The sequence below is a fragment of the Ctenopharyngodon idella genome, chromosome 22 (assembly GCF_019924925.1).
Source record: "Ctenopharyngodon idella isolate HZGC_01 chromosome 22, HZGC01, whole genome shotgun sequence".
NCBI lineage: Eukaryota > Metazoa > Chordata > Actinopteri > Cypriniformes > Xenocyprididae > Ctenopharyngodon > Ctenopharyngodon idella.
The window spans coordinates 1,963,921-1,985,492 of NC_067241.1; the positions used below are offsets into that span (position 1 = coordinate 1,963,921).

Here is a 21,572-nt window from a genome sequence, read left to right on the forward strand (position 1 = left end):
GAACTGGTGTCGCGTCAGTTAAGCTTTTTCCGTAAGTTGAATAGGGAAGGCATAGGATGTAGCATAAGCTTTTTGAACTGCGAGAGGCATTGCGCTTTCTTCCTAAGTTGAATACGGAAGACGGTCTGGTGGAAGCTAGATATTTTACTTCATAACTTGTTAAATATGGATTTGTTTTTACACAAATGTATCGCTTCACTTCAGAAGACCTTTATTAACCCCCAGAAGCTGTGTGGAGCACATATTTATGATGGATGGATGTGGATGGAGACACTTTCTTCAGCTCATACTTGTTGATCCCACTGTCATTATAAAGCTTGTATGCATCCAGATATTTATTAATACAACTCCGATTGTGTTCATCAGAAAGAAGAAAGTCATATACACCTAAGATGGCTTGAGGGTGAGTAAAGCTTGGGCTAATTTTCATTTGAAAGTGAACTAATCCTTTAACTTAACGTCAAAAATATGATAAGTTCACTTAACTTAAGTGAACTTATCCTTTTTTAAAAATCTGCGTGTCCATCTGTGTGCGTTATCAGCTCGTGCGTGCGAGCAGACGCGGTTCCTATGTTCAACCCATCAGAGAGCCCTGCATTTATGCAAGCCCAAAAATGGAGGAGCGTGGAGTAATAAAGCGACGAGGAGGCTCTGGATGGAAATGGGATATTGGGTGTCCTGGCAGCTGCCTGCAGCTGTCCTTCTCCAGTGTCTTTGTTTAAAACATGTCATTATGCCAAAGGGCGGCGCGGAGCGCGAACCTCCTGAAACAAGCCCCGTCGAGCACAAACAACTCCCACCAGAGCAATATTAAAGAACTGTCCCATCATGCCTCTGTGTGTGTGGGTGTGTGTGTGTTCGGCTTGGGAGTTTGTCCTCTCCACAACAATTTGTACTTTTGAAAAAAAGGGAGAAGTTAACTTCATTTAAACTGGCCAGTGAGTCATTTTCCATAATTGTTTGGATCTATAATTGCATTACCAGAACATCCCATTATAAGGAAGCCAAGATACACCTTAGAAACTCGGCTGAGGAGTGGATTTGGGGAGTGTGAAGACTGTTACCTCATGGGACAGGCTGGCGGCAGCGGGCAGCGCTCCGTTCTCATTGGGCAGGCTGTCGTTTGGAGAGCTGCAGCCGGATACTGGAGTGCTACTGCTGCTCGGGGACGAATCTGAAAGGAACACAGAACTTAGTCACTTAATGCCACTTTAAACATGGGCGGCACATCAATTCATGCATTAGAGTTTTTACAATTGCTAAGACGACTTTCTCAGTACTTAAGTCACTTTTTCAAAACTCTTCACTAGGGTTGGGAATCGAAAATTGATTCCAATTCTGGAATCGAATACTTAAGGTCAGAAATCAGATACATGTTATAAAATTAAAATTTCGATTCCTTTTATCAATTCCTTTGTGTGCATTTTAATATGACTTTAAACCATTCAAGCTCAAGAAGACTTGTACGCTGTCTTCTGTGCTGCGCACATACATCCAAAACATGCGCACAGAAAGCTGCCTCTCATACTGTATAGTGCATGATACTGAACTGAGTTCTCTCCCACGTCCTTTTGCACTTGAACGCACAAATACAATCGGTTATGTCTTAAGTGAATGTAAAAAGTTGACAAAGAAAACGCATAACAGTATATTGGATCCGTGCAGCTCTTAAAGTGACAGCAGCCTAAAATTCTCTATAATAACATTAATCAAACAACAAAGACAACGAGAAAATAACTATAAAATTGTAACTATAGTAGTCAACATTTGAAGTGGATCAAAAAAATTAATAAAAGTTGTCCTAAGAACTAAGTTGCCCTAATAAGAAGAAGTTTTTAGGACAAATTTGATGAAAGGTTTTGATCCACTTCAAATGTTGACTACTGTATATTTGTAATGTATATTTTATTTATAAAGTGTAATGTTATTTTACATTTGATTACAGTTTCTGTACCTGAATACCTAAAAATCTTAAAATACAGTCGTATCTTTATTCAGTTGTATTTATTTGTGCGATTGCTAATTTGTTAATTTGTTTTTAATTACTGAGTGTTTACTTGTCTTTAATAATGCCCTTCCCTATGTATAGATAAAACGTTATCAAAATTATTCTAGTTCGCATAGATCTGCAGACACAACTAATTTTTCTGTATTTTGCGGACCAGGCAAGTAATTTGGCAAATATCACTTTAAAAAAAAAAAAAAAAAAAAGACCAAGCTTCTGCGCACATACTCACTCAAACACGCAAACCTTTAGACTAAACATGTAAATGAACGGCAAGAATGCATTAAAGGTATTCGGTTTTCAGTAGGAAAGGTGTCATTTAAACGGCCCCTAAAGTAATAATTAACAATTTTTACAATTTTAGCTTGATAATAATTTTCCTATTGTCACTGTGAAGCTGCTTTGAAACAATATGTATGGAATCGATAAGTAGCGTCAGAATTTGAATCATTAAAATTCAAACAATTCCAAACCTACTCTTTACACAGTGAGCACAACAGCAGTCTATGGGCCAGATTTACTAAACAGAGCAAATTAGCGTAAGACCGCAATCCCATAAAAGCGCAGATGGGAATGGAAAGATCTGCGGCTGATCTACTGAAAATGTGCATATTAAAGAACACAGACGCAGCCACGTCAAGCGCAAAATGGGTTAAGACATGCTTTCTTTGGGCGCTAAATAATGGCGCAAATACCAGTAGCCTAAATTCACTACAGAAAACTTTAGCAAATCACGTTGCATGATTTATCTAAATACTCCTCATAAAATAACTGTTCACGTCTTTTTATCACTAATTTCTCACTGTGTGTCTTTAGTAAAACCTGACATGAGTTTTTTTTAATGTCAAAAGAGGGTTTGCGCTGGTGCAAGCTGTCAGTAAATCTGGCCTTAAGTGGGTTAACTGTGGATCATTACATCTTTCAAATTACATGATTTTTTTAGTCAATCAGAGACAAATACCATCAAAACTCTGTGTACCTACAGGCCAATTTGCCAAACTGTTAAACTTAAGTTCAAAACCTAATACAAAACTGAGTAAGACAGCAACTTGCAACATTTCTACAGTAACACCATAATAAAATATATTCCAGATCTAAAATATTAAATATTACCAAAACAATTAGATTAGCTGAACACCTACAACAGGTGTTAGTCTTTAAATTTTACATATAAAATGTTATGTTACACATAGCATACTGCAATGAATTCTAAACAGATCTGAGTGAAGAGTTTTGAAAAAGTGACCTGAATACTGAGAAATTTCCTGGTGATCGTAAAAAAAAAAAAGTAAATTGATTCCATATACATGGTAAATGAATATAACTATGCAACGATGTTACTTTAGCTGACAGCAGGTCTACATGAGAACATGGTGGTTCAGTTACCCAGCGTATCAGGAGCGCGGTGCTTGACGGTGGGCGGTGCGCTCTCTTTGCGTGTCAGTGGGCTCTTACGGGTGTTCAGGTGTTTCTTTAACTTATGCTTCACCTTCAGGTTGGGCTCTGAGGCTGTGGACAAAAAAAAAAAAAAAACATTAGCATTACCAAAAAGGATGACAAACTTTCTGAAAAGCTTTCGATCTGGTTTTGGTCTTATCATAAAAATGATCAACTAGCTAATTTACTGTACTTCTACAATCGTAGTTTGTTTGTTCAATAAACATACTACTTTAAGGGGCAATGTGTTGTGTCATCACTGCGCTGTTTAAAAGTAGCAATTCGTGATGACAAATAACAACCCAGCGTATAAATCACAACAAACAACCAGCAATGTGTTCACAGACAACCTACGGGTTATAATAACTGCATGTCAACACCTGAGATTTAAATTGGATTGTTTGAGAGTCGACACAAATAATAAAGTCACACAAAAAAGCTAAATAAGCAAACTGACGATTAGCATGGACCTAGTTGTGCAACAAACCGACTAGTGAGATTATATGTTTGTTTTTTTTTCAGATTTTTTAGAGCAGATGCTTTAAAGGGCACATATTTTCTCTTCTGCTTCTCAGAGGGGCCTTAGCATGATTATAGCATGCTATAGCTGCATCCTTCGAAGGCTGTCCCAAAGGCATCTTTGAATGCAGCCTACAAATGCATCCTTCATATAATTTTCAGAAAAGTCCAGTACAAACATTACCGCCGCTTGTCAAGGGCACCTGTCACAGTTGCTAGATGACAAGAGCAATCCTCCATAGGCTAGATTGTCACATTTAACACAATTTTAGTCTATTTACTTGAATATCTGTCAGTTAGCATCTGTATATCTCAAGAAATGTTTGTTATTTTCTGACGCGTCAAGCAAGCATGTTTGAGTCTTCATTTACTATATTTGATACATACAAAATGTATGTGTGGTGATGAAGGTTTATATGTTAACAAAAGCTTAAATTAAATCTGTTCATCATATAAAGTGATCGTGTCTCTTCAGAAGACTTGGATTAAACCACTTAATTCATATGCAGTATTTCCCACATCAGGATTTTGTGAAACTGTCGTGGGTGGACCTCGCTTTTCCTAATTTCTATACTTACAAGAGATAAACACGCAAGCTTTTATTTTGACGGAAACTGTAGCCGAGCTTTTATTTTGACAGAAAATTATTTTTTATGATTTTTTTGAAGCGTTAGTTTTGGTGGAATGGACTTTATAAATGGAGGGACAGGAATCTCTCAGATTTCATTAAAATATCTTAATTTGCGTTTCGAAGATTAATGAAAGTCTTGGTTTGGAATGACACGAGGGTGAGTTACTGATGACAAAATGTTCATCTTTGGGTGAACTATCCCTTTAAGACCAACTAGTTGACTACTCATTCAAATGACCCACCAATTAGTCGATTTTCGATTTAGAGGTAGTTTTGCACATCCCTATTGACCTTTAACCATTTATATGCAAATGTACCATCTACTTCCTTTGATCACACAGTTACAGCTCTTTGTTGCTGGTTCAGAAAAGAAGAAGGTCCCGAAATCTCTTCTCTACTTCCTACTAATTGTTTCTGTCATTGTGAAAACACCATTACACCATCAGCCTTGAGTTCTGGCAGAGGACATGTTGAAAACTGTAATTCCACAGCTGGACTTACTCACCTTTACCAGTAAATGACATGACTCTGCACAGCATCTTGAGGTTATCATGTTAAATGTTTTCTCGTTTGATCATTGAGCACAAAGTGATTCTGACAGACGGCACTGAACTGATATGAAGTGGACAGTTCAAGTGTTTGGAAACTCTTTCAAGGACTATTTGAAAACTCTTCTGCAAAATGTTCTGTTCTACACTGAAAACTAAATGAAAATGTGAAAAATAAAGAAAATTTGAGTGGTGTTTGCCAGTGCAAAACTTATCAACACAATGCTAGGTTGTTGTGGTTGAGGTGTTCTAAACTCTTCCATCACACTGTGAAGAAATCTGGCCCACCAATGAGATTCAAGCTTTTGGTCGCATGCGCAGAGACACTACTGTTAGATAAAACTAGGACTAGTTTGTGATAATAAATAGACTATTTTTCAAAGTGACAGTGAATAGCTGAGGAAGAATCCAGAACCAGGGTTATCTGGGTTATCTGGGCTATCTGGGGTATTTCTGCTTTTCCATAAGCGCCACCTACTGTCAGGGAGTGAGTTTGCATTTTCTTTAATTCGGTCTTCTGTTTTTTATGCAATGATCTAATCGCATACAAAAATCAAACCCAATTTGTGTTGGTGTGAACAGGCCTTTTACAGTTATGGGTTTAGAGCAAATCCTGCAGAACAAAAACTTGCATATAAACCAAAAGTTAAGCCCAAAGCATTCTTCGGTTTTATGTGTACGCGAGGGTCCATGTTGCAAATGTCATCACCAGAATAGTACACGCGTACTGTACGTGCGATGCCCGATTTTTGTAACCTCGCATACTCTGTACACGCAGGTCGCCCATGCGCACTGAATTTGTTTTGCACTAAACAGTTGTTCCACAAGGTGGCAACACTGGCCCGGGCCGTTATTTCACAGCAGAAAACCAACAACAGCAACAAAATAATGCAACAACAACAAACTTTCTAGAGTGCATGTGCGCTCAATACTTTGAAAGGCTACGCGTTTGACTGTACGCAGACGCTAGCATATGCGTAAAAAAACGAAGTATGCCTTGGGCTTTATTGGACGTCCAGTCACAGTTATGACATAATGAGCTGTAGTGTTTTGGCCGCAGGGCTGACAGGGGAGTGTTCTTGGCTTTCAGAGGTAAACGAGAAGGTTGCGCAAGGCCTTGTTAACACCGTGCTGCCTGCAGGCAGAGCGAGGCACTGGGAGTGTGTTTGATCAAGGCTGCGGTGCTGGAATGCTTCCACACAGCACACCTGCTACATGACGAGCCCTGCCTCCTGCTCTCAGGTGTGTGTGTGATCTCTATGTAGATGCTGATGTCATGCTTGATGAATGAATTGTCATGTGTTGTTGTTTATGGTAACACTTTACAATAAGGTTTCATTAGTAAACATTAGTTAACTACATTAGTTAACATGAACAAAGAATGAACAACACTTCTAAAGCATTTATTAACCTTAGTTAATGTTAATTTAAACATTAACAAATACATTATGGAAATCAAATGTTGTTTGTTAACATTAGATAATGCACTGTGAACAAACAATGAACAGCTGGATTTTTATTGACTAACATTAACAAAGATTAATAAATACTGTAACAAATGTATTGCTCATTGTTAGTTCATGTTAGTTAATACATTAATGTTAACAAATGAGACCTTATTGTAAAGTGTTACCGTTTAAATGCATGTTGGACGGTGGCGTACTTGCTCGTCTCAGGGGCGGTTCGTCAGGTCCTTCTCTGAGAGTTGGTTTTGTGGAGGACATGAGCGGTTGTAGGGGAGCGCTGGGATCTGGAACCAACTCCCTGTGAGAACACAAAAGATCTTTATCTTAAAAGCTTAAAATAAGCACATGAATGTGTGCACATGTGCACTTCAACAGCTGTGGGCGGTAATGAGAGTTGCTTCTAACCGGTAGGCCACCGACGGGCTGCTCAGAGGGTTGGAGTTCGTCCTCTCCAGGACCGCCTGCTTCTGTTTCTTCAGAATCACTTGCGCCAGTTTCTGCTTCACCAACGCACTGGCCACAGCACCTGTCAATCAATACAATCAGCCAATGAGTTATGTGTCACTTGATTGGTTTAAGCAAAGCAACAATGCAAAAAATAAAAAATGTTTTGCGTGTCAGACATTTGTCAGGTATTTATTTATTTTAATATTTTTCAAATCTTATTATTAAAATATGATTTAAATGTAATACTTTTAGAGCGAGCCCTCAATCAATACAACCAGCCAATGAAATGGCAATGCATCACTTGATTTGTTTAAACAAAGCTATAATGCAAAAAAAAAAAAAAAAATTATTTAATACTTTTAGAGTGTAATCAGCACAACCAGCCGATGAAATCATGCCAAACCAGATTTTTTATAAAAACAAATAAACAAGATACAAACAAACAAAAACTGCTTTTTATGAGTCTCAAGTGTATTTTTTTAAATTAATATAACATTTAATTTAATTTCTTTATTTTTTAATTTCTTTAGTTTATTTTTATTTTATTCATTTATTTAGTTTAGTTTATATTTTAGTTTAGTTTAGTTTGCCCTGGACTACGTCCTTTTACGTAACTAAAAAAAGGTGAATTTTTCAAATAAGATGAAACTGATATTACTAATATTTAATTTAGAGAATGTGGCCCTCAATCAATACAACCAGCCAATGAAATCATGCCAAACCACATTTTTAAAAAGAAAGAGTCCCAGGTATATAATTTTAATAATTTTTCATTCATTTAATTAATTAATTATTAATTTTATTTTATTCAATGTATTTTAGTTGGCCCTGGGCTAGGCGAATTTTTAAAAATAATGCAAAACTAGTCACGAGTCATTGAACCAAAACTGACAGTTTTCTCCCACAGAAGAATGCCAGCTCTGTTTCTATCCAGGGCAGTGAGCGTGGTTCAGCTCTCTTGTGAAGCTGTGCGGCCGAGGTTGCTCTGAGGTCGGGGGAAGGAAACGGCATGTTGACTTAGTGCCTCCCTGTTCTTCCAGGCCGGCCATTATGTGGCAGCGACGTCATAGTGGCCCTAACCAATATGGTCAATATTGACACGGTTACTGTTTGCGCTACACAATTAATTTTACTTCTCGTCAGCTACTTTCTCTCACAACAATCTTATCAACTGTGATAAGACTCCAGCTGCAGTAATTTATCATCATGTAAGAGACACCTGTGTAACATCTACACACCTCTGATTGACAATGACTACAGGATATACAGAAACTTGTTTTGAGAGAGTAATTAATCAAAATAATACATTTGATTGGACTTTTTTTTTTTTTTAACAAGAACAGCACTGGGTGTTACAACAAATCATTATCTGCTTAATGCAGTCAGTTTATCAGCAAACCTGGTTGTAGTAGTTTTCACACTTAAATATCTAGTAAAATATCTAGCTTCCGCCAGACCGCCTTCCGTATTCACGTCACGTCAGTTACGTTTTTTTCGTAAGTAGAATACGGAAGGCAGTCTGGCGGAAGCTAGATATTTTACTTCATAACTTGTTAAATATGGATATTTTTCTTACACAAACGCATCGCTTCACTTCAGAAGGCCTTTATTAACCCCCCCGGAGCCATGTGGAGTACGTTTATGATGGATGGATGTGGATGGATGTACTTTCTTGAGCTTCAAACTCGTTGGTCCCGTTCACTGCCATCATTAAGCTTGGACGCGTCAGGATATTTATTAATATAACTCCAATTGTGTTCATCAGAAAGAAGAGAGTCATATACACCTAGGACGGCTTGAGGGTGAGTAAATCATCGGGTAATTTTCATTTTAAAGTGAACTAATCCTTTAATGCCCTCATTCAATGAAAAGTAAACAACAACAAAAGTGTTGCCTGTTTTGCCTGCGTGACCAAGAGTTGCAGCATGACACAGCTCTGGAGTGACTTGAGACTATCATGATCACAATGGAGCAATTCTACTGCACACACACACACAGCTATTACAGGCATGTAGAGGGCAAAAGTGCAAAACCCCTGATACACGTTTACAATCTATCCATCCATCTATATATCTATCTATCCATCTATCCATCTATCTATCTATCTATCTATCTATCTATCTATCTATCTATCTATCTATCTATCTATCTATCTATCCGGCACCAAAGTAACCCCAATTTTTTTGGTCATATATCATAGTAATGTCATGGTTATCTTTTAAATAACTTGGAGTAACATGTAAATACATGTAAATATGGTAACTATTCAGTTAAGTATTATGATATTACCATCCATCCATTTAAGTATCCATCTGACAAAAAGCACCATGGTACTGTATGGTATGGTCTGGTACGATCAGTAACTGCTGTAACTGGCAGGTCACTAGCAGCAGTGTGACAGTAAATCACCTTTACAGAACAACAGGGCTCCCATGTTCAGAGACGAGACTCCTCCCATGTGTTTTCAACCACAAAGTTTTGTTTTTACTCTCAGAGCTATTTCCTGAAGCAGCTGTGGCCATGTTTTAGTTGAGGTACTATTAAAGAGGGCATTGGCACAACATAATACAGCATTTCTCAGTCACTTTGGTAAATTTCTCAAATCAAAATTGAATAACTCAAAACTGCTCTACATCATCTAGTCACTTGCCATTTGTCACTGCATGGTACATTCATGCAAATGATTATGTACAATTGTCTGATTTTTCCTACATTGCCAATTGGTTATGTCATGTTGACCAAACTCTATTATACTGGTTCTCTGTTGAATAGTCTTATTCCCCCCAAACATCTAGGCATTAGTTGCATTGCATAAGTCATTACAGGCAAAATGGTTGAACGTAACCTACTTGTGAGCTTTACCTCTTAGATTCTTAGCTCAAGGACTGTGACAAACTAAAATGACAAATCACTTTCTTGGGGCTAAAGAAGTCACATTAGTCACATTTGAGTGATCGATAGTAATTTTAAAGGAATCTCATTCATGAAATGACATGAGCTTTAAAAACTCATAGTGAAAAACAGAAACTCTTTCTATCATGCTAATCAACGTAAAGCTAACCTATCATAATATGTCTAGTCTCTGTGTGTAGACATTTTTATAAAGCAGTGTTCTATAATTTGCTAATTAAGTATCTGAATAGCAGGTATTGAAGGGCTGTTGTGTGTCACTCACTCTGTTGACTCTTGTCCTTGTGTTTGAGCTGCTGTAGCTGTTGTTTCGCTTGTTCCTGGTCTCGTAGATGCTGCTCCATGTTATACTGCTACAAAAAAAGAGTAATTTCATCATAATTATTTATAACAATGCTAACTAGCTTATCATGTTCATTAAGTGCCCAGTAAGTACATGTACATTGGGCCTAATTCATGAAACAAATTAGGGTAATTAATCTATTTGTACATAAATTGTCATTTTACATACAAATAGCTTCATGCACAATTTATAAAGAAATTCTGTTTTGTAAAAAAGGTGCAAGACACCTGTACAAGAGTACATAATTTAAAAAGCAACACGTTCTGTTGTAAAGGGGTCCTAGAGGTTGTGTGCGGTAAATGTGGTAACACAAATGCTGACTCTCTTCCTTATGTTGAATATATACCCTAATCATTAACGACCTATGAAAAAGAGAATAATGACTGATACAAATATTGTTCAAGCCCCAACACCAACCCTAACTTGAAATGACTGGTTGACGACAATGATTTTCCAGCACCAATAAAGATGTTAATTGTGACAGGAATGTGTCCTATTAGGCTAAATCACATTAAGGGAGGCACTATTTAAATCAGTGTATGACTGAATTTAATTGAAGGCAAACAGTGTGGCTCTACTGACTGCACTGAGATCAGTGTGTATGGCACATGTACCTGTATATGCTGCAGCTGTGGCTGGCTGTACTGGGAACAGTGTTGCGGATTGAAGGGACCAATCAGCAGAGGAGGGTGCAGAGGGGACAGGAAGGCCGTGTCCGAACCTGGACGCACCAGACGCTCGCCTACACGCAGGTCCATGGGGACGAGGCCCGTGGGAGACGACAGTGACTCTTCTGGATGGACAGAGACACACACACATTTATTATTCAAATTTCTTAAAACTGACTATTATGACGTAAGACCTACATAAATAGTTGATTTTTTGGGAGGTTTACATAAATAGGAGGTTTTTTGAAAGAAGACTTATGTTAACCAATATTAATTTTGTGAAATATTATTACAATTTAAAATAACTGTTTTCTATGTGAATATATTTTGAAATGTCATTTATTCTTGTGATCAAAGCTGAATTTTCAGCATTACTCCAGTCTTCAGTGTCACATGATCCTTCAGAAATCATTCTAATATGATGATCAAGAAACATTATTATTATCAATGTTGAAAACAGTTGTGCTGATTCATATTTTTGTGGAAACTGATACTTTTGTTTTTTCAAGATTCTTTGATGAATAGAACGTTCAACAGCATTTATTTAAAATAAAAATCTTTTGGAAACATTATAAATGTCTTTACTATCACATTTGATCAGTTTAATGCATCCTTGATTTAAAAAAAGTTACTGACTTTTGAACAGATTATTATTATTTGCATTGTGACATTATTTTCATGACATTTTCACACAAAATTCCCATTACCACAATTTTGCTTTTTAGTTTTTTATACTTTTTTTTTTTTACATGCGTGCCTTCCAATTTACTATAACGCCCGTTTCACACTACAAGTGTAAGCAGTGCGTGAGCAGCGCGTATTTTTTTCGGCGTGCATGTTAACCAACAGATGCATTCACACCGGCAGCAGGAGCAGCACGTAAGCGTCAAGCAGGAGCGTCGCGTAAGCAGCAGTGAAGTGGGGGTTTCGGCGCCGAGTCTATTTTTGCTGCGCTGCTGACACTCAATTAAAGTGAACACTTTTAATTGACAAAATAAATATAATTTCACACAATAAGTGTTCAAAATGCACAGAATAAGCATGTCTAATGTGTTTTAACAAGAATTTGAGTATGACAGAAAAGAAAATTAAGAATAAAAAATATTTATAGAAGATTTACCCATTTAAACTTGTCTTTAATTATTCAGTTTGGGTTAAAGTATGGTGTATTATAAAAAAAATAAAGTAAACTAGCCAGAAAATATGATATATAAACATTATTTTAGTTATTACACAGAGAAATATATAGGCTGCAGCATTCCCAAATCAAACCCGAGTTTGCTGACTTTTTAGCCGAGTTTGCTGTCTTGTAAACATGTGCACGCGGCAGATGATGCACAAATATATCCATGTTTAATGTTCTAATTAAATGATCATTTAAAAATAATGTCACACAACGCAAAAATCTCAATGGTTCTAAAACAGGCCTCTTTTCATTCTTCCTTTTTTTGTAAAAAGTTTTTCACAGACTTCATAATTCAAAATATCAATACAGTCATTGAGGTCCTCGCATTATAACTGAGGTCACCCTCCATCATTTTTGATTTAATAATTTATGCTCTTAAAAACAGTGACAGAACATTTCAATTGGTGGGAGAGTGAAGAAAATGCAGAAAAAGAGAAAAGAAAGAGAGAGAGAGAGAGAGAGAGAGAGAGAGAGAGACAGAGAGAGGTAGAGACGTGTTTGTTAGTGCAAGTGCATGCTCCAAAATTTCCCTTACGGCACATTCCGCAGTGATATGAAGTCGGCCTGATTTCCATAACTTTTGCATGCTGCTTTAAGAATATTTGCATGGTACCAGTGACTCAATGGGACACACTGCCTCACCCTTACATCAAGCCCTCTAACACAGAGCAGACAGGAAAATCACAAACACTCACAAAAACCAGCCGTGTGCATGTAGGCTGGTGCATATCTGGGCTACCACAGCTCTGATGTCAGTCATGTAGCTCTGGCACATTGCCCAGGTAAAACCAGAGCACGTTTATGAATGCACTTGACAGATTTCTGATCTGAAGAGTTAAACAAGCACTTCAACCATAGAGTTTTCAGTATTTCCCAACTCTTTACCACTTATTTCCAGCGAAGACTCCCCAAAATAGCTGAGTCTCCACATTCGCAAGATCTAGTGCCTCAGAAATTGTGACTCATGCCCTTTTGACGCCCCATAGCGCACTTACTATTGTATTCCTGTGAATTGTGACTGCTTTGTCACCTTTGTTCTGACACAAATCACAGAACAAAAAGGCTTTCTACAGCAGACCAATGAGCAGCGTGGAAAATGACTCACGAATGACTTCAACCGGTGAGGAACAATATGTACCTCTGAGCTGGTGTGTTATGCAAGAGGAGAAAACCGAGAAACAGAATAAGAAATGTGATCAAAAGAGATGACATGAGGTGGAAAGTGATGGTTAAGACTAGTGGCCGACTAATGTATACAGTATCGCCAACGCTGTTATATCGGCCGATATCTGCCATTTTTTAATTATCGCATTGGCCGATACGTTTTTCTGTTTGCCCGATGTGACGGAAGCGGGACTTTTATTTTGACAGCATAGTTTGAAGTCCTTGAATTTAAACTATGCTGCTCTATATCCAGTTGGCTGCTATGTCGTATTCATGTCATATTCACTGTGGTGTGTGTAAAAATGTAAAAATAGTTACGGTGTCTTTATTTCAGACACATAGACTTGTACTTAGACACATGTACTTATAGTGTTTACTTCCTTTTTATTTATATTTTTAAGTTTCTTTAGTTGTGAAAAAACTATATTAGGATTACAGAAGTTGCAGTACAAAGTATAAATCTGTTTATTTTACAGATGTATTTTTTCAATCAAGTTCAAATAAGTTTTTCATATATATATATATATATATATATATATCGGCCACACTGCTTTCTAAGTTATTGGTATTGGCCAATCGAAAAAATCAATATCAGCTTACCACTAGCTAAGATGAGAAAACAGCACAGGAGCGGCGGGAGAATGGCCAGAACTGACCTGCTGGAGCTGTTTACATGATGAGGGATGTCCTGACATGTTCTGACATAGTCCAGGATCTCCTCAGCCCCTTTTTAGGATCTTGAAATGGAGAAGAGGAACATCTTGGCACCACAGCCCTGGATGCCAAACGTGTTTTGGGTTCTTGCTTCCCTGAGCTCTCAACATCCAGCTTATTCCCACCCAGACGTGTACAAGCTCCGCACAGCTCTACTGTATTCCAGGAAATAACACGACTCCCACATTTTTTTTTCCCTTAGCATTCCCTTCCTGATAAAAGAACATTTACTATATTCCACCCTGGATTATTCCAGCTTTCAGATGAGAAATGACCTGTCGGCACAACGCTGACAGATCCAGGAAAGGAACTCAAACTCCCAGAGGAAAATGAGACGGAATTGAACAATATGGTGTTTTCCGACCTTTAGAGTGCTACGGATATGAATATTCTTACAAAAAAAAGAAAAAAAGAAAAAAGTACTATACTACTATCATGGTATTCTTTGAAACACCTTTGAGTACACTTTTCAGTAAATACTATGGTATATGAATTTGGTAATCATTCAGTATCAAATACTGGCTGTTATGGTAATTTATAGTACAATAAATACATTTCAGTCATGACAACTCTCGGACGTGAATTAAACAGCATTTTATTAATAAGAACGGAATGTACATAGGCGTTGTCTTGGTGGACTAGATCTGCTACGCTGCTGCTGGCATGAGTAAAGGCTACTGTCAAAACATGCACATAAACACAGGGAATAGTGCAAGGAAAATAGGGAGAACCCCCTAGCAGATCTAGGCAGGTGGTGCTGGGGAAGGTGGAGGGATAGGAAAATTCCCATGCAGTTGAGCCAGTTCAAGATGGAAATAAATAGGTTACGTATATAAAACAAACAGATTGATTGGCCAAAGCAGTCGGCTTTAGGAGAACCTATTAGCTGCTCGGAAGAGTTTCATGACTGATCTATGTATGTAACAAATAATACAGTGTGTGTGTGTGTGTGTGTGTGTGTGTGTGTGTGTGTGTGTGTGTGTGTGTGTGTGCATTCATTTTTGTACTCCTACTCAGAAAGCCAAACAATAGTGTAACTCTGAGCCAACTTAATAGAAACAGGCCAACAAATACACTAATAAAAGTGACAGACAAGCAGATGTGCAGTGGAATGCACACAGGAATGTGTGTGTGTGTGCGTGTGTGAGGGACATCTTCCTTCAAAGCTGTGCGACTGACTGTCTGCAGGAAAATATGTGCAAGTATGAATCTGCTTCTAAGGAAACTGTGAGTTGGTGAACATAAGCGTGAGACCGACTGCAAACGAAACTGGTTGTAAAATGCTAGAAAGTACTTTTTTATTAAATATACAACAAATACTTGAGTTTATGGGTCAATATAGTTTGGGTTCAGTTTTTTTTAAGTAAATGAATATGTTTATTCATCAAGAATGCATTAAATTGATCAAAAGTGACAGTAAAGTCAATTATAATGATTACAAAGAATTCTATTTCAAATAAATGCTGTTCTTTTTAAACTTTCTATTTATCAAAGAATCCTGAAAAAAAGTGTCACCGTTTTGACAGAAATATGAAGCAGCACAACTGTTTTCAACATTGATAATGATAATAAATGTTTCTTGATCATCATATTAGAATGCTTTCTGAAGGATCATGTGACACTGATGACTGGAGTAATGATGCTGAAAATTCAGCTTTGATCACAGGAATAAATTATATTTTAAAATATATTCAAATATATATATATAAAAAAAGTTATTTTAATTAGAATTTTTGATCAAATAAATGAAGCACTGGAGAACATACTTCTTTCAAAAACATTAGAAATCCTACCGATCTCAAACTTTGGTAATGCCATAGTATTCTCTGAGGTATCTTGGAATATTAAAGTACCATGGTATTTCCTTCTGATGCCAGAGCTACGACCATAGTAGTTTTTTAAGGGTAATTGCTGGAAAATAATTTAATTTCTTGAAATAAAAGCAGGTCTCCATAAAATTTTGGTATCTGTATACGGCTCATGTCCTTCAAAGGCATTTGTTTTTATCAGTTTTATTGTCTAACAGGTGAAAATTGTAAATCTGATCACTTAGAAAGGAATGCCACATATGAGCAATTGTAATACTAATAGTGATCATACTAGTAATTGTGATACTCTAAAATAACTGTATTTTTAGAACAAGGCACCATTTAAACTAGGTGCATGCTTTTTCCTTGAATGATGAAGGACACTTGCATACTGACTGTAGTTGATGACTTCCTGTAGTTGCCTATTCATTATGCAGTGAGGAAGAAATGCTGGCATGTCAGAGATAATTTTAGGTTTTTGGTCTGTAATATCTCACTAGTTCATGTAATGTATTCAGAACATAAAGTGTGAAGTAGTTGTTGACACTCCTAAAAGGTTTTTCTGCGGTTCTTTTCAACATTATTAGATCAGATAATCCCTTTGCTTGTCAAGAAGCATTTTTACTGTACAGATTGAATTGATTATAAAGAACTTTGAAAAGTAAAGACGTTCTTGATGTTACAATATAAGTTCTTCAGTTCAATGTATTGTTTAGGTTGTTTAAACAAGTTTTCTAAAGAACTAATTCCTTGCTTAAAGTTCTGTATTGAACTTGGTGTTTGTACAAATGGTGTTTGCCTGTGCAAAACATGCCACTATGATGCCAGGGTGTTGTCATGCAGTTGTTAGGTGTCTAAAATGGGTTTTAGTGCATAACTATGCTTGGCAGTTGCTATGAGTTGGTACTAGGTGGTTATTTACTGGCTCCAGTCAAAAGGGCCCACCAGGTCTGGCTCATGTTCCTTTTCAATGCAAGTCTACTGGATTTTGACCAGTCTCTCCTCAAAAAATGGCATCATTTTCTTTGCAAGACCAGTAATAAATGCTAAATGAGACATTATTTTTGAACTAAAACTAGCTGTATTGTCACAGCAGTGACTGTGAGACATTTATTTCCATGACTACCATCAGTCAGACAGAAAAAAACACAAGTTGCAGTGTATAACACACTCCCACTTCCAGCCCTCGCACACCCTGACCTGTTCGACCAGCACAACCAGTTTAAAAAGCCTCTCTCAATACACTCTCGCTGTATGTCAAGCTATACGTGTGTGAGTGGGTGTGTGTTGTTGTAGTCAGATGCTGACTAACTTTAGAACCTCCATGGATCAAAAATAACACTTACAGGTGCCATCAAGTGTGACTCGATTGATAGAGGAACTCATAATCACATAATCACACATAAATCAAAAGCGATACCTATCTTTCTTCCGTGTTCTTTTAATTTAAAAGCATGACTGAATTAATTATTAATACAGTGTAAATTTAGAATTCACTTATATGCAATGCAGATTGATTCATTATTCACCTTTCATTTAATACAATTCTCTTTTAGTCAGTATACAGTCACAAATATGAGACCGGCCTATATGCGATATGGAATAACCTTACAATGTGGAAACCATAGTTTCTGCCAAAATACTATATTACAACAAAATTACTGTAACATGGTACCACATTGTAATAAAAAACAATGAATTATGTTTTTAAAAGTAGATACAGCACCGTGCCATAACCAGGCGCAATGCGATAAAAGGCTCTGTTCACACTGTCAGTCCAAATCCAAGTATTTGTGTATCTGATCTAAATTATTACTGTCCACACTGTGTATCGCAACTGTTCAGATCTGATTTGTGCGTCCATGCCGCTATCTCATTTTCTGGAATATCTGCTTTGGTTTCTATGTGAATGACATTCCGTTGTTAGGCGTACGGCAAAAACAACATCCGCAACATGGAGGGGGGGTTTGCAATACAGATGTTGTCTTATTTACAACATGACAATGTATAGCCGCCGTGCTGAATAGGATTTCAAACCACATAGGAATGTAGCTTGAAACAGATTTGCAAAAATCGCATTTCATGTGATTTGTTGTCGTTCACACTTGCTAAATCTGATCGGATTTCAATCGGATATGCACAAAAATTGGATTTGGACTGACAGTCTGAGCGAGGCTTTAGTTTCTTCCAAAACCAGCCATAACCATCGCAAGAGAAGAGTGACAGGATAATTTTTCTGTCTTCTATATTTCTTCTATATTTTCTATTTCTGTTAAATCAAGTTGGGTAGCCCCACCCACAGTGGATCTCACTGGTCCAAAATCCCACAACAACATATCAACATAAATTTTTTTCTGATTGGCTGTGATTTTGTCACATCACATAGTATTTTCACATTCAGCAAAGAGGCAGGGCCTGGTTCAAATCATTCGCAATAAGATCAATAACATGCATTTGGAAAATGGAGATGAGGAATATTCATTTCGTGCCGACTTTGGGGTCTGTTCACACCAAGAACAATAACTATAACAATATATATATAACAAACTATAACTATATTAGTGTCCACACTAATGAACGACAACGTTCTGCAGCTGCAGTTACGTCGTCTGCCACTTTAAATGCTTGCGCTCAATAAAGCAGGATTGGACAGGATGTTTTTATCGTTCATCTGCTGGAAATGATATAATGTCACTATATAGTTGTGGTGAGGACTTCTCTATTCTCATACAGTAGAATTAGAATGATTATTTAAAGGTAGGGTAGGCAATTTCTGAGCAGCTAGCAATAGCAAGCTAGCTTTGAAAGCATGATATCCCAACCTTTCAGAACGTCTCCAAAGCCACGCCTTCTTTAAAACACATGAACACACACAGCAGAGTCTGCAAAGCATCACGAGAGACGACGTTAAATTACCTCATGTCTCAAAGCACATAACATTACAATACTAATGAACATAAACAACTTACAGAGCTCTGACTTGTACCACCTGACTGCTGCAGATTAATTTTGCCGTTGATAGTGTTGACATAGAAACACATAAATCCGAGTCTGAGGATGTGAACAGCTCCGGACTGCCATCTCACATCTTACAGGAACTGTAAAAGGTGGCTGCTGTTTGTTTGTGGCACTCTGTGACTGTCTGTCTACAACTCTGCATAGCCTTACTAAATGCGCCGATGATGTGTGATGTCTTCGTGAGCAGGTACGCAGAGGTATGGAAATACATATGTTGACAGGCAGGTAGGACATTGTATCATTGCATTGGACATTTTTTGGTCCTGAGACTTCCACAGAAGATATATGTACATGTTTAAATATTTAGACCACTTCTATTATTGATTGCTATCAGAATATGAAGAGAGTTTCAACCAGTATAACAAAAAAGTGTTTATTATTAAAATTGCCTACCCTACCTTTAAACATCATAGTCATCATTATAGTCCTCGTCCTTGGTGTAAACGGCCCTTTAGCCTGATTTTGGTAAAGGTGGATAATGTTGGCTTGTCAGGCAGAGCTGAGCCTACAGCACTTGACCTTCATGAACGAGTCCGGTCCAAGAACACCAGCTGCACGGGCTGTTCTAAGGCCGAGTATGAGCTACACAACAATAACACACACACACACACACACACACACACACACACACACACACACACACACACACACTGCTGTTGGCCAGCGATGTCGCCTGAGTCACAGCAGAATGGGAAATGGAGAACAATAGAAGGCAAGCTGTCGCTGTAAATCTGGGAGCCTAGAAAAAGAGCTGGTTTGTGTATTTGTGAGTGTGTGTGCTGATCTGAAAATAACACCAGCCAGCAAAACAGGAAGTGCGGAACGAGTGACATCTGCTTGTACGGGGTCAGACCCCCCCGCCGTGAGATGTTGATGTTAGGCTGGGTAATTGGCATGTAGCTGCGCAGCTATTCTGGAGTGGGAGGGAGTGATGTTTCTTTTTTAGCTCTGATCATTTCAATGCCCACTTTTGTTTGTTATGCTCATCTGACAGCAGAGGAGGGGTGAAATGTGCTACGAACTTCCTCAGGGCAGGGAAGAGTTCAAGAACAGTGCGATTTTCTCTTGAAACGTGGAAAAAGTTGGATTCTTGAAGGGTCTGATTTGATATGGTAGCTGACTTGGTTCACAGAAGTGAAAGTGGTCATCGTTTGATGGTTATGCTATGGCTACTTCATCTGTGGCATCAGTTTTGTGAGTGAAAGGGTTGTGGCGTGTGTCTAAAACCTTACGAAAACCTATAGATAAGACCTGTCAGAGCATCTGTGCAAATGTGTGCACTCCAAAGAGATTGAAAACAAGCCCTGACTGCGATGTAGTCTATCATCAGCCTTAGGAGTGTGTTGAGTGACTAGCATAACTCACAAACTAACACACACACACAGCTGAGTAATGAGCCTCTAGAGATATCTACCAAGCTTTCAGGTTGTGTGTTCACTATCAGAGGAGATTAAACTCTGAGTGTTCCCTCTTCACTAAACTGTACTCTGATGACTTGCAGACAGCATGACATTTAAATCTAATTTAAAGGACTATTATGAGTTTATCAGTTCAACTTAAATTACTCAAATGCTTATTTAGCTATACGAAAATGCTGGTTGATCGGCAGCCAGTAAATAAAATGATGTGGTAGTAACGACTCTTGATTTTCATTTGCTTTTAAAATGTGCAGTAACCAACAACCACAGCTGTTTAATCAGCCTCCTGAAAATATCTTACATATATATATATATATATATATATATATATATATATATTTATAATGTATTATTTTAATGCATTAATTGTACCTTGTGATGCACCTTATAATGCATTGTATGGTCTTGTGAATAATTGTAACCACAGTTATAATAATACTTATCTATTCATTGTTCAACAAACAATTTCAGATGTAACAAGGAATCTGCAAATATTATAAAGCATTTTAACTTGGGTTACAATTATTTATGAAAAGATATAATGCATTATAATATACATTATGAATACTTTTATTTTGAATGCCTTTATATTTTCAGTTTTGGTAATTTTGTTTTGTCATTTTGATTATTTTTTAACATTTCTAGTTATCTTTAATTTACATTTTTTAAGTTTAAGTTTTTCATGTAATGTTTTATTTCATTTCAACTATTGAAAACGATTTTCAACAGTCTTCATTTTAGATTACAACTGCAACACTGTTGAAAACCTGTTTAAAACAATCATTATTTTAAATTGTTTTTTTACAATAATTTTTAAAATTACTGAAATAAGTGGCTCATTTTACACACATACTTCAGTAAAATGTGTGTTTTAATATTAATTTGGAGTTACATGCACATCAATCAGTAGGCAGTTGTTATCAGTGAAAAACGAGTAAGTGTAAAACCAAGTTGCGACATTGGAAACAACAACACAAATGTATTATTGTTAGATATGATGCTTAGATAATGTTAGTGTAGTACACACTTTTGTTTTTAGAAAAGAAGCAACAACAATTTTGTCTGGGGTAACTATCCATGGGTCACAGGCAACAACTTGAGTATTTAACAGAATATTTCTTGAATAAACTGCCTAAGTGTCTATTCTCATGTCATAGCTCTGACCTCTGTTATGCCATCCATATCTCCTCAGATCCCGGAGATGAAAGCTTTCTCAGTGTGTGTGCGTGTGTTTGGAGGTTCAGAGAGAGCTGGGGGGGTATGGGAGTGGGGAGCTGATTTGAAAACCTG

General features: G+C 37.3%; 1 protein-coding gene across 6 annotated transcripts in view; it reads right to left on the minus strand.

Annotated features, from left to right (window-relative positions):
* hdac7a (histone deacetylase 7a) overlaps positions 1-21,572 on the minus strand; it is a 100,892-nt gene that overhangs the window by 31,568 nt on the left and 47,752 nt on the right. For 2 of the 6 annotated variants that reach the window (XM_051879399.1, XM_051879404.1), the window contains exons 3-8: positions 10,921-11,099; positions 10,229-10,316; positions 7,012-7,132; positions 6,774-6,904; positions 3,392-3,514; positions 1,065-1,174 (exon numbers count right to left, since the gene is read on the minus strand). In XM_051879399.1, coding sequence (XP_051735359.1) covers positions 1,065-1,174; positions 3,392-3,514; positions 6,774-6,904; positions 7,012-7,132; positions 10,229-10,316; positions 10,921-11,099 — 752 coding nt within the window. Of the gene's footprint in view, positions 1-1,064; positions 1,175-3,391; positions 3,515-6,773; positions 6,905-7,011; positions 7,133-10,228; positions 10,317-10,920; positions 11,100-19,262; positions 19,285-21,572 lie in introns of those variants that run through there. The other 4 variants (XM_051879403.1, XM_051879400.1, XM_051879402.1 and 1 more) reach the window with 4 other exon arrangements.